General features: G+C 43.2%; 1 protein-coding gene across 6 annotated transcripts in view; it reads right to left on the minus strand.

Moving 5' to 3' along the window:
- klhl29 (kelch like family member 29) overlaps window positions 1–14,458 on the minus strand; it is a 264,330-nt gene that overhangs the window by 56,638 nt on the left and 193,234 nt on the right. For all 6 annotated transcript variants that reach the window (XM_005724914.2, XM_005724913.1, XM_005724915.1 and 3 more), the window contains one exon: window positions 8,486–8,684. In XM_005724914.2, the coding sequence (XP_005724971.1) occupies window positions 8,486–8,684 (199 nt within the window). The remainder of the gene's footprint in view (window positions 1–8,485; window positions 8,685–14,458) is intronic.

Raw genomic sequence — 14,458 nt, forward strand, 5'->3', positions numbered from 1 at the left:
GTCCATTCCCTGATTGCTCCTTCTATGTATTTAAGCCTTGTGTTTCAGTATGTCATGGTCGCGATCTCCCCCCGTGTTGTAAATAAATAGTTTGTTGTAAATAGCTGTAAATGGGTTTTGTCAATACTTTCGTTTTGAGACACTTCCGTTTTGGGGATTTTGGTGGAGAGCCTTAGTGGGTTTTTTTCGTGTGTTTTTTCCTTATTTTTATTTTCCTGCGTTGCACCCCGGTTGCCTAGGCCGGGGTGTAACAATTCTATTTATATATATTTATATACACGATCTGCTCTGAAAATTGATTTAAAGCACTTCTCCACGTTCTCTTTTTTATATTAACTGTACATTTTCTCCTTAATGCTTAGTAGAGGAGGTGTAAAGTATGAAAACCATATAATTTATAAATGAGAACATTGCTCAAATAACTGTTCAGACTGTAAGATTATGTCAATTTAAGCTCTGTTTTCCATAAGTCTCTCCCTCTAAAACCTATCTGCTTTGCAGCCAGACATAAATCACAAGACTACACAAACGACAACCATCTCGTCTAGTGTGACAAAAAAAAAAACAGGGAAAATCTGTTTTTTTGTTGTTTGTTTTTTTTTTTTTTACAAAAGCGTGCATAGATATATACATGTGTAAATAATATACATTCATATAGAGTTTAAGTGCAGAAAACTATGAGGATGAAGACTTTTTCTCATTGGGTATCACAGTCCCACTGACAGCCGCAGAGCCGTTTTCTCTTATCTGAGCCGCTTCTCTCCATTCTCTCTCTTTAGCATTTTTCCCCCCCCTCCGAATCCCATAATTTCTCTCCCGGGGTGTTAATTTGCTACGGTGAGGATCAGAGGGCCAAAGGGCTCCAAAGGAAAGTCCAGGGAGGGTGCAGTGAGCGTGCTTGAAATGGATCTTGTGTGCTTGCGTTCGTGCAGTGTGTGTGCATTTTATTGTCTGCTGGGCATCTGTTGACTGAAAATCTGCAGTGATGGCTGGTCTCCTTAGAAGGGAAAAACAAACGTCGTGAAGGGTTTAAGTGTCCTCGAACAACACTTAGAGGCTCAGTTCACCTCGAAATCCCCTTCCACAGACCGAGCTAGCTACACTGCTAGAGGAATGGGCAATGAGAGCTTCACATGTACAAAAACTGGTTTCTGTGTGTACAATAGAAATCATTTATAATATTAAAATGATCTTTTCTATTAATGATACCGGTGACTACTAAGTGAACTGTAGTTAGCATCTTTTTGCCCGTGCTTACAACGCACAGGTGGAAGCGAGTGAAGATCCTAGACATCGAGCAAAATAGCACCGTAATAAATGTTGCTCATGTTTGGGATGAAACTTTTATTTTTTAGGTTTCTTTGCTTTTTAGCAAGCGCTGCACACTGTTGATGCTGTAGGGGAGTGGTAGGAAGGCACTGAGGCGCGAGCATAAATGAGGATCATATCTTATTTTTTAAACTTTGTTTTGTCCAAATTTTCCCAATAAAAGAAAAACACGTCAGTTCCTTTAGAATTCAACATATAGTGGATCTAAACCTTCTGGGCTGATGATTCGATGAACTTTCCATCCAAATGCCTCAATCTGCACCGTCAGCACACGCGACGACAGAGCCCAAAGCAGGCTCACCCCATCCCTCCTGTTGAATATTGGATGAGGCTGATGCATCCTTCCAGCCTCGCAGCAGGTACAGCAGGTCAGAGTACCAGATGCGGCATGAACGATGCCGAGACTGATCCGTGCTTTTGTAAATGCTGTTCACTTTGCTCGTGAGCACGAACTGCGGCTCAGGAACAGGATGAGTCAAGGTTTCTGGCAGCGGCTGGGGAAGCAATCGTTCACTCGTTCCCCTCCTCCCTTGCCCTTTCCCTCCCTGGGAGCTCGGGCTGGCAGCAGTCACAAGTCAAAAGGACAAGTGGAGGGAACCTTAATTTTGGCTGCAGCCCCCGCAGACGCTCGGACCAGTGGTTATCTCTTCTGGATTTACTGCCTCCATGTTACATTTATGAGCCGGGACAGTTGTGTTTGCTGAGATTTTCACTGATAAGCCCAAAGAATATCAAAAAACTCATACTCCCAATTCTCCAGTGCATAGCTGCATCTAAGTTTCTCTCTTCTTTGCTTACTTGTTCTGTCTCCTTCTCCCTCCCTCGCTCTCCCTCTCCCCCTCCTAAAATACCAATCTCAGACCCCAGAAATAAAATCGGAAGAGGAATCTGCTGAAGGGCACTCTTCGCAGAGAGCGATTAAGACATTTCTGGCACATTCTCCTGCATCCCGCGTTTCCGGTTTGAGAGGTGAGGCAGAGTAATCTCATGCTGCATTGGCTCTACAAGACAAACCATGCTGAATAATTACAGAGCAGGACAACAATCAACAAAGTCCTGACATAAAAAAAAGGACCCAGCAAAGCACACAATTGTCTTTCCAAACTGCTGACAGCCTCCCAGTCGCCATCACTTTTGCCTAATGGTTAGCATTGAGGCTGTGCATCCACACAGAAAGATGACAAATAAATTCAATTATTCCACCAAAAAGAACTGCTGTCAGCAGTGATGAGGAAGCACCGGAGGGGGATCAGCGATGCCGAGTGGTTTATCAGACCCGAGCCAAAAGCAGTAGGTGGCAGACTTCAGAAGAAAGTTATCTGATGATCTTCTATGCTCTCTTTACAAGCTGTGAGTGTTGTTCTCCTTTCTTTGCAGTGGTGGCACGCTACGACTACTCTCCAAGGATCTCCTGGCTGGCGGAGGTGTGAACGAGTAGATGAATGTCACGCCTACGGGCCTTTAGGACCTCGCACAACAGCCTGCTTTTATTGTCTCTAAACTGTGGATGCAAGCCGCACTATTTGTGCTTGCTAATCTAATAAAATCCACCCATTTTAGACCGCCACCACTAGCGCAGCATTTTCTGGCTGGCCTTATGTCGCAGGAATGTAAAAACGGTCAGTAACAATTTGCTGTGAGCTTTTTCTTACTTTAAAAGTATGTAATCTATAATTACAACCTCCTTTTTTTCTGACATTAAGGGTGACAAAAAAAAGCAAAACCTGCGACACTCACAGTCGCAAATGTGTCTGCAGTTGCACTTTTCTAGCTTTAGATACATGAACGCTTGATTACAGATGATGAAGTGGACAGAGGGAAAGGCTGGCTGAGAGTGCAGCTACTGTTTAAGGATTCCCTCCCACAGTGTATGCATTTAAAGTTTTAACAATGTGAGTGTGTGTGCGAGTGAGCAAAGACAGAGAAACAGTATGAGGCGAGCAGGACCCCTGCGTCTCCTAGTCATTACAGCTCATTTGTCTGAGTGCTATTCCACTTGGCTGGGTTGAGTTAACAGTTTGCCCTGGCGCTCTCCACCCTCCTCTGAGCCGAGCACAGTGACACATGTGGAGAGAGGGAAATGGGAGCATAATGTATGAGTTTGTCTCGGTGCACGCACATTCGCACACAGCATGCACACAAAAGAAAACTTAGCTTGCTGCTTAATAGCAGGCAAACGCAAACTGTATATGGGTGTCAACACTCCTCAAAGCTGGAGTGCAACTCATACGACTTAAGGCAAAAATGTTTGAGGGCAAAATTTGCAGCACCGGCGGCTGTTTAATCCCCTCCCGATCCCCTGCAAAGTCTAATGACAGCTAATCAGATGCACATCCACAGTCTAATTAACCAATTAGCAGCTAATGGATTCACATACACTACACAAAATGCCACGGATTCATTACGAGACACCCATAGTTTTCACTTTACCCAAGACTTTTTGGGCCAAATGTGAAAGACAGAAGGCAGTTAACGCAAAATGCACAGATGCAGCAGCAAACCGAGGGAAATTAGGGGTGACAAGAGGAAAAAAAAAACAACATTTAAATCAATGGTGCACATTATGTTTAAAAAAAATGCAAAAAAGAAAAGATGCAACATCGCTATCGGTGCGCACACATTCACGCAGTAACCGAGCGTATTAACACATCTAATTTTAAAGCTGCATTTGTATTTGAAGATCACAGAGAGCCCGTTTCGATGCCGAACACATTTTTTGGCTCCTTAATTAGCACCCAATGAAATTAAAGTTCTCAGTTGAAGAATGAACTTCATGTCACGGTTGTGATTCGGGTTTCACGACTTTTGTCTCCAGAGGAAAAAAAATGAGCTTCGCCCTAACGTCGTCCAGTATCGTTACAAACAGATTGATCTTATTCTATTTTTTCCCCATCAACACAGTATTATTTACTCTGCAAAGAGCAAAACAAAACGTGACATGCCAGGGCTTGTCAGAGTGACTGATTAACAATCAATAAAAACCGAGCAATTAAGTCCAAAAAAAAGAAAAGCAAGAGAAGGAGAGAAATTACAACATTGCAGCACAGCAGGATTCTACATAAAGAAAAACCTGGCAAAAACAAGACAATTAAGGGATGTGTGAAAACCATCTGGCTGCTTCTGTTTAGCCACAATAGAAATAACTTTTTTATTTTTTTTTTAGAGCTTGCAGCTAATGGAGCAAGTACTCATTAAAATGTCTCACTTTCTGTTAAACTTAAAAAAAAGTTCCTGCTATTCCATCTTATAAGCACACTGCAGCGTGTATCTTCATAGGCCATTAATATTCTTATTAGCGGTTAGCTTACACTTGTCATGATTTATGAGCTTAATTCAGCAAAACCCTGGAACAAATGAAATTTCACAAGCACATTTAGTATCTTCAGAAAAAAGAAAACCATATCTAAAGCGTATACATCTATATTAAGAAAGTAGCTAATATTTGCTGTTGTTTACTTATGTACAGTTAGGAATGGGAGCTTGTACTTCTACCCTCTGGTGCCTTTTAGTATGTTTAAAAAACTGGCAAGTTTTTATGGGCTGTAAAGTCACATTTCTTTTACTTCATTAAATTCTTACTGCTCTCTCGTCAAGACTGTTTCCTGGCATTCGGCAACTGATTTCAGTAAGAAACTCTCTCAGAAAAGCCACTTTCTGCTACGTGTTCAGTAAAGCTGGTACATTTAACAGCTCAAACAGTATAAACACACCAGGACTCTCAGAAAACAGCTAGAAGGAGAGTGAATAGTGGATGCACACTGATGATATGGACAAAAACAAAATCATTAATGCTAATGTTGCTCCGTGTGCAGAACAGCTATTGCTGACCAACATGGTACTTTACACAGTTACTAGCTCTTTATCCTGTGAAAGCCTACTAGGAGTAACCCTTTAAGCTCTTTTCTGCACCGAGTGGTTTCTGTCACGTCTCAGGCCTGGATATGGAATAAAATGACTGGATGTGCAACAGAAGTTAGTGAGGGCTGTCTCTACCTGTGCAGCTACCTTTGGAAAACCCCCAAACCTATTCGAATGGTCGTCAAACAACGTCTTCATTGATATAAAATGAGGTGTCAGTATAAAGGTGACCTCTGACCTTGAGCTTGAGCTTAAACCAGTTGGGTGTTAACTTGGGTGTCCACGCAGTCCGCCCACCGACCCATCCAGCAGGGGTGGCACAGGAGGAATCGAGTACTGAACGGGCCAACCGCAGTAGTTTCGGGTTACGTCGACCTGACGTTTAGCTACACTTCCAGGGGGGTGAGCGCTACGACACAGCTACGGAGTAAATTACACACTCAAGCATAAATCCCCACGAAGTCTTGATGACATCCTTAGAGACCGTACAGCTTGTCACATATGTAAGGCTATTGATGTGCATGTTAGACGATCATTTAAAAATCTGACTTTAGAAACTGTCTCTCGTCTGATCAGATATTTTATTGTCTGTTTGAACAAAAGTTCAAACACGTTGAATTTTAAAAACTTCAAACCTCAATCTTAATTCGTTCAATAGTTTATATACACAAGCTGAACTGGGCGGTCCCTGCCTTTTGTCCAACATCAGCTGGGATATTCGAGCCTTACCTTTCACTCTGACCTTAGGTTAAGACGTCAGAGAATTATCTCTGTTACCTACCAGCCAAACAGACACCTTGTCTTTAACAAAGCCTAAACATCGGGGATAAAGAGCTGGCCTGGCTCCATCAGAAGCTCGCTAATTAACTTCCTGTGTCCCATTTGTTGCATCCTTGAAAAAAACAAACAAATCCCAAAACAACAATAACAAGATTTTCCTAAAACGCAAAACTAATTGGCTCGCAAACCAATCTGGGTGTTTTATTCATTCCCCCCCCCAATGAAATTAAATATATACGACTTGTCTTATTCCTTTTTTTTCTCCTCACAAATATTAAATAGTCAGCCTTAATGATCCATTATTCGTTGGACTCAGCTAACAAATGGCCGAGGAACACCGGCACCATGAGCGCAACTCTTATTATTTAAGTCTCAATGTGAAAGGATGTTAATTAAAAATATGTCCCGCAAGAATAACTTTAAAAAAATTCAAGGCTGGAAAAAGTGCAATTCGACTCAAATTTATCTCGAGTGTAAAGAAATGGAGGTGTGAGGCGTGTGTCCGCACGCACGCACGCTGTAACACACCCACGCATGCACGCGACTCACAAGTTCACAGATTGACTGCGCTCAGCAAGAAGTGCTTCACGGATGGCAGTTTTCCTTTCTTTTTCCGCATGACAGACTTATCAACCGAGCTCAGGTGGTGCCCCATCTGCTTGTGCACATTTAAAATACACACACACACACACACACTAGCTTACTGCTTACACAACGAGACGCATGCTCAAGGAATAAACTCAATCAAATGTCTGCCCTTCAAATTTCATTTCTGATCCCCTTCTCTCCCCCTCTGTGACCTCTCCTCCTGTTCTTCCTTATCACTGGTTCGCCTACACGCGAGTGATACCGAACAACCTCAAACTCTCCTTCGAGTCTTCATCGTTTTATCTTTCTTGCAGTCTCCTCGTCTGCGGTGAAATCCCAGCGACGACGTGCCCCGCTGCGCAGAACCCACCTTGCCCAGCGGAGCAGATGGTTGAGCAACAGAAGCGAGGCAGGCGAACAAGCGCGTTTGGCATCACGTGCACGCTTAAGCATCGTAAAATATGTTAAAATGATGCAAAAAGCATTTGCTAACCCAAACAAGAAAAGGTGCATTCAGTGCATTAGAACGCAGGCTTCTCGGCAGTGACGCCCTGATTAAATGCATGCCTCAGACAGTCAGTCATAATAAGTGTTTTAGCTTCACGGGAGTTCAAAACTTGATCGGAAAAACTTACATATATTTCTCATTCATTGAGCCATTGGGGTATAATGCATCATGAATGTATTCATCCCGGCAGCATTTATGCATTTATATAATTCTGTTGTACAGAGCCACAAGCAACTGGGAATCAATACACACTTCAGCCTGCATAATGGGGGATGTAGAAGGCATAAGATATGCACATACCAAACACTATAAAATGCGCCTTGACAGAAAATGCTTCAAGAAAGTGCCGAGAACAAAGAGAAACTAGCGGCTCGAGGATGAGTAATGGGATGAAGGTGAGCATATGTAACGCCACAAATGTCTTCTCTCAAGAAACAGATAATTCTTCTCGTGCTGCTGGATTAAAGATGCAAAAGAATAAGATATTGACTTAAGGCTGACCTCCCCGTGTTTTCAAAAACTCCACGGCCGGAGAGCAGAGTCGGCTCGGTAAACTGACCTGCATAAAGTCCCATTTGTTAGGCAATTATCTTTATTCTACCATGCAGAAATGACTTGTGCTGAACGCTAAGGTGTGCTGGTGCGAAACTCATAATGCCACGCAGACGCTATAATTAGGTGAAGCTTTACAGGGTGAAGAACGGGATCCTGGCCGACCTACGGGGAAAAAGAAATCTGACGGCCAAAAGCAATTTGCAGGCGCCCTCCAATTTTCTGGAATTATCCTTTGATTTTAACGATGTAAACAAACACTGTCTTCAAATGACTTGGACTTGGGTTGCAGTAGAAGAGCAAATGATCGGCCAGTTCCAAGAATCTCAAAGCAAGAAATCCTACTGTGCCTAGCTGCTGTTAAGAAAGTTGTTTATGTGCTAGGTTTGCTTTAATAAAAGTTTATAGCATCTTTCACAATCCTTGGAAAGCCACTACAGCTGGCCGTGTTTAACTTTTCAAGGTTACCTCAATCAGACTCGATGCAGAAGCCGTTTGAGCGACTTCTGAAAGTAAAACGTGTCGTGACTTTTGGATACGTGACCCGTTGCCCACATGTACGTTCGAGCGTTTACAGTAGCTGTGTGCAAAACATTACCGAGTTCTAAATCGCCGCCTTTGAGTTGTGGGCTAAAAAAAAAAAAATCAATCCAGTGCACTGGCGAGCCCGCGTCTCGTGTGGAGCCCTGACCTCTCGGTCACCTTGCTGCAGTAGAATATGAATCGAGGATATGTGTGAGCGTGTGGGCGCCCAGATGCCGACAGCGCCGACTGGTCAGTTATGTGGGAGGCAGATCACGTGACCGCTACCGAGGCCAGGGCACAAATGATGGACGTCAGTTTATCTGTGCTTTATGTGTGCGCACGTACCGGCAGAAAGTCTGGGGCGGGTCCTCGGCGTCTGCATCTCTTGCCGTGCGTGAGGCAGCATGTGGTAACGCTTGGCTTCGTTCACCAGATCGCGACACGCCTCTGAAGATTTGATCAGCTCCTCGTTGTCCACTACGTTCAGCAGATAGGACGGGTGGATGAAGGGAAGACGCACCACCGCTAACAGCTCTGACAAATGCTGATAAGAGAGACATAAAAGGAGGGAAAGGAACAGAGAGTCATTACTTGTTCCAGGTTGCAGTTAGTGAGTGCTGCTTAAATAACCTGAAAGAGATCTAAATAAAGAAACAGAGTGGGTTGTCCACCAATTAGAAGGACGGCGGTTTGATCTCAGTCTCCTCGATGACTGCGTTTGAAAATATCCTTAAGCAAGAGTTTCCCTGATAGATCCATCAGAGTGTGAGTGTGTGAATGTTCTTTTAGGTTCTTTTTCACCTCCTTTTTTTAGGTTTGTTGGGTTGTTTAAAAATGTTCAAATTGCCTGTAAGTTGTGTTATTGTTAATAAAGTTCCAATTTACCGAACACTAACAGTGTTTGAATTCATTTTAGTTGAAGTGATCAAAGAACAGTGTTCTTGCTGTATAGCCAACATTTGTGTTTCTTGCTGGGAAAAGAAATGTTTGATAAAAGCCGGGACCGTTAGCGTGAGGAAACCTGGCAGTAGCGAGACCATTAGCTCTGTTACCGTCAGTGTCAAAACTTGAAAGATGTAGTGAAACCCTGCACGCATTTTCTAAAATTTCTACACTCATATCGGACAAAAATGCTAAAACGTGTAGAGAAAAATGAGAAAATGCCTAAGCGAGTCCTCACAGATTGAAGTGACTGAATTTCCCCAGTAGTTTTCCAAAAAAGCAAATAAAAGGAACTCTGGAGACTTGTTTTGAACTGAAAGTTTACAGTAAGATCCGAGCCTCATCTCACTTTGGTACGTGCATTCGGCTACGATGACACAGCTGACACTGTCGGCGGGGGGCGGTGGTGGGGTGGGAATCTCCCACCACCCCCATCTCCAAATAAAATCTTTCATGAGACAGCTAATGCTCTTTTGCAGCTAAATTAAGACCCAGTTCTGGCTAATCACAGCCCATTCAAGCCAAGATGCTGCAGTGCCACCAGCAAGATTTTTTTAAATTTTTTTCTGTAACATAAAACTGGCACCATCAATTCCCCGCGGTGCCGAGCTGGTTAATGACAATTAGGCTTTGAAGGTAAAGGGGGGGAGGGAATCTTTTTAGCATAGCAACTTTAGCATATTTGCGTTTGTTTCATCTCTGGGCGTGCATGCATTTATGCTTATACTGTATAGGTGTTCAGCTCAGAGGTAGGACAGGCTGTTGCTATAGCAACCTTGTCTATAGCTCTGGCTGCTGAGTGAATTTTTTTTTTTTTTTTTGCCTCCCCTCCAGTCTGTGTGTACGTGTGTCCCCCCTCACACCTCACCGCCGACCCCACGGGAGCCTCGTCTACGCTGACAGTAAAAAGCTGTAAACAAGCACGGACGGAGCGGCAGAGAGTTGGGTGGAGGCTGACCCCATTGACCCTTTGGCTCAGAGCGGCGCAGACGAGCCACGCGGGGAGGGCGACAGAACAACGGGCTGAGAGAAGCATCATTCAGCCGAGTATAAATAATAAGCAGACACTGCCTAAGCATATCTCCCTTTCTCTCTCTCCCCTCCACCTGAGGCCTTTTAAGTCTGGCATGTGTCCCATCTGCTCTCCAGCGATGTCCTGAGCTCATCTGACCAGAAAGAAGTAAATAAGATGTCAGACTGCGGGACAAAAAGACGGAGAGACAAGCGCGAGAGGAAGTAGATAGGGCATGGGAAGTGGGGGGTGGGAAGACAAGTGATGACACAACGGGAGGAAAAGAGGAGGCAAGGCAGAAAAGGATAAAAGTACGTCGAACGATCTGAAGAAAGACAAGGTGGGAGAGACGAAGTGATGGTTTTATGGCAGCCAGAGAAATCTGCTGATGACATTTCCTCTCTGTGAGCACGCTCGGAGCAAAACGCTGTCCTGCGTTTGGGACTGTCTGTTTCCCTCATCTATGAATTTCCACAGTGCAGTTTATCAAACAAACAGCTCAGTTCCTACATAAACACTTGCAATCGCTCCGAGCACCTCAGCTCAAACACAGAGAAGGTGAAGTCAGAGCAAGCTCCTTAGCATTCTGCAATATTCTTAAGGGAAGACTTCTTTACTCAAGAGAAGCTACTACTTCCAATTAAAGTGCCCCCATAGTGGGAGATTTGCCCCAGTAGTTACTGAGTCATGTCACACTCAAATGGAGGACTTAAGCTTCAGGCTTACTGCTATGGACTTCCATTACAAGGTACTTTACTCCAAGTCTGCTTCAACCTACACCTCTTCGGACATCCTATCAAGTTATTAATACCTGTAATCGGCTGTGGCGAAATGTTAAAAGGCCATATTTAATAGTCATTTTTCATTAAGATAAATATCTTTAAAAACACAACAGTCTGAGGAAGGAAATATTGAATTTTGTTGTGTTTAAAATTCATGTGGCTCGTGAAATCTCGCACAGAAATCTGCAGGTTATCAGAAATAGGTCCTCTACGGACTCTTCTGGCCCTCAGAACTAAATTAAAGCTGTATATGGGGCAGTTTCAGCCAGGTGGTGCCCTTAAGGGCACTACAGAAATAAATGTGCTCGAATGCCTGTGCGCACATCTGGAAGCCTTGCTCTTATTTGGAACGGCAGGTGGACTGGCTCGCAGTCCGACATCACACAGCTCAGTTGAGCTGGAAACTCTAAAAATGCCTGCGACCAGTTGGGAAGGTTACTTTTGACATATAACAGCCATTTAATTAACACATCAAAGCAAGCACCTAATTAAAACTTCCTAAAAATAAAAAATAAAAAATTTAAATTGAGTCATAATGAAGCGAAGACCTCAGGGTCTAGATAGTTCTTCACATCTAATATCCAGCATTTCGATGGCGACGGCTGATAAACAAGCTTTACTTTTTACTGTAATATTAGAACCGCTTTCAAATTTTATGAGGGAAATATTGGTAAATTTCCAGCACTGAAGGCGATCTTGTCTGGGGAAATGGCCACCCGTCTCAGCCTGCAACGATCTGATTGGCAGATAAACTGTTCTTAACCTTTTAGTGTATACAGAACCACTCCCATTTTAGTGCTCAGTCTCTCTCTCTCACACACACACACAACCTTTCTTTTACTCACGTCTCCTTAAACAAACATGAAAAAAAGAGCAAAACCATCCTACTGTACCATCTGCAAATCATAGCTACCTATAAAGCCACATCTGTTGTAGCCTCTCTTCCCTTGCCAAATATCTTTTAATGACAGTGAAACTACCTCAAAGAGAGCATCTGGTCTCTGCAAAAAAGGTTAGGACAGACACTGTTTCCACATACAGGTAAAAATCTGCCTGAAAACAAGCTCGCACATGTGCACAGACACACACGTGCGCGTGTAAATACAGCCAGAGACAGATGGGTGCATTCAGGAGTGGATCCACTATGACCGCGCTGATTTCATCCTGTGCTGTTTGTGGTCAAAGTTGCTGGATTCTGTTCGGAGTGTTCTGTCCAAAAGTTGACTGGCTGGTAAATCTTGTTAAGGAGATTAAGACAACGTATAGTCTCTGAGGCTGAACTCTGATTAAATAAACCAGCCGCTGACTCGATTGCACTGTAAACAGTGTGGGATATCCCCTATGTATGTGTGTGTGTGTGGGAAAGAGTGCCTAGCAGCTTTTCTCTACCTTAATTCAGCTCCCTTTCCGCCATCCCTCTCCCTCTGTCCGTCTATTTCTAAAAAAGAATTACTCTCCATCTCTAATTCTAACTAACTCCCTATCTCTCCCACTTCTTCTTCACTTTCTGCCTCTCTCTCTCCACCTCCATTCCCCGCTCGTCGCTCTTCCTCCCACACATGCATATATCGGCATGGAAATGAAGTAGGGTTGCACACTTGGTGCTAATATTCAAATCCAAAGTGTCAGACCCCATGAAAAAAAAGAAGAAAAAAGTCGTGCTTCATGCCAGCTATTGAAACTAGTCAAGCAGAAATTATTGCAGATACTGTTTACTCAGGCTGCTGTTTGTCTTCTAAAACAAATGAGCTTCACATTTGTGGTTTTGAAAGGAATTTCTCAACAACAGCTTGATGGATTACTATGAAACAGAGATTTTTCTTTGCCTGCGTATGAATTAATCTGCCCCAGCATCATGCCCCCCCCCAAAAAAATGGACCGATACCAGCTTGGTGATCAAATTACCTGCAAAAGCAAACAAAAACTAGCTACAGTCCAGTCAGTCTCGGTCATATGTTTGCTTAATGCTTACTAGCAAACGTTAATAACAGTAAAACCACTATCCCTGTTTAACATGAACATTTCAGCATTATGAACACATGAACGCATGCTGAATGAAAAAGGGGAACATGGGAGACTGTGTATAAAAAATGCCTGTAATTTCTAAACAGGTGATGCAAAATTCTTTACATTTTTTTGTGAATTAAAACTGACAGTCTGCACTTCGCTTACATGCTGACTACATGATTTAAAATCAGCTGTGGCTGTGCACAGAGGTAAAACTACAAAAGTTCAACAAATTATGGACCTACTGTGGATTCAGCAAATACAGGTAAACTGTGAGGTTTAAAATGTATTCTTCTCTTAATGTGTGTTTTGTTTGGGTTTCCACTGGTGTGGAATTACCAAAAATAGAGACAGCCTAACATATGAAACAGGAAAAGACCGCCCTGTAATCCATTTACTTCAACAAAGTAACTGTATTCTGAATACCACCTTTTTAAACGCCGGTACATGTATTCCATTACTCCCCAACTCGACCCAAACGTCTCAATAAGAAGCAACATGTTTTCAATCTTTTGTCGTCCAATTTTAGTGAGCCTATCTTAGCGGACACGGCGGTACCTGGTGTGGTCTTCTGCTGCTGTAGCCCATGTGCTTCGAGGCTTGACATGTTGTGTGTTCAGACATGCTCTTCTGCACACCTTGTCAGGGTTGTGGGGGATAATCCCAGCACGTCAACCTTCAAAGTCACTTAAACCAGCTTTCTGATTCTCAATTTGCACTAACAAGCAGCTAACAAAGTTCCGAAGCCTCCACTTCAGCATCACGTCCCTCCCATCACATCTCTTTTGAGACCAGTTGTCACGAGTGAGAGGAGGATATGACTGAGAAACCAATGACGCTGTGAAAGGCAGTCACAAGTCAGATTATACCCCGCTGCTCTACTTTAAATGTATATATTAGCTTAAAGCAAAGACTTAAAAACAAACATCTGAGTCCACAAAGTCATTAGCAAAGTGTTTACTGACGACACACATCTGGAATATAGTTGCTTTTTCCTAGATTCCTTTTTGCAACCATACAAGCTGCTGGGCTTTGTGAATAATCCAAATTCACAGGAATTCTTTCGTGGCTGCGCTTTACACACCTAGATGTTGGAGCCATCTTTTTCACACCATGGAAACGTGAAAAATACATTTTCACTGTGCAAATTCATAATTAAGTTGAACTTAACTCTTCCAGTTGACATTTTTCATGTGTATCAGGTTTACTTGGATGAATCAAAGCTCATCCAAAGACAAGTAAATCAAAGATTTGGTATTTAAACTCCTTGGGCTTTAACTTTTAAGACTTTGCAATCGTGCATGAGTGAAGAGTACATACATTAATGAGTATACTAATTTGTCTATGCGTGTGCATGCGTGCGACATGAACCCCGAGGTAAACGAGAATCCTCAGGACACTCAGACCAATGGGTGACGTCCTCTGAGCAGATGAGGAAAGGCGCCACGTATCCGGCTCCATTTCTCTCCATCTTCAACATGCTCTCAAGCAATCAGTCTCTCATGCACAGGCGCACGCAGAGCGAATGCGGGCGCCTTCGCTGCAGACGAATGGTGTGACCTGTCATTTTCATCT

Source organism: Pundamilia nyererei, unplaced genomic scaffold (assembly GCF_000239375.1).
Source record: "Pundamilia nyererei isolate P.nyererei 1_Seehausen unplaced genomic scaffold, PunNye1.0 scaffold00013, whole genome shotgun sequence".
In the NCBI taxonomy this organism is placed as follows: domain Eukaryota; kingdom Metazoa; phylum Chordata; class Actinopteri; order Cichliformes; family Cichlidae; genus Pundamilia; species Pundamilia nyererei.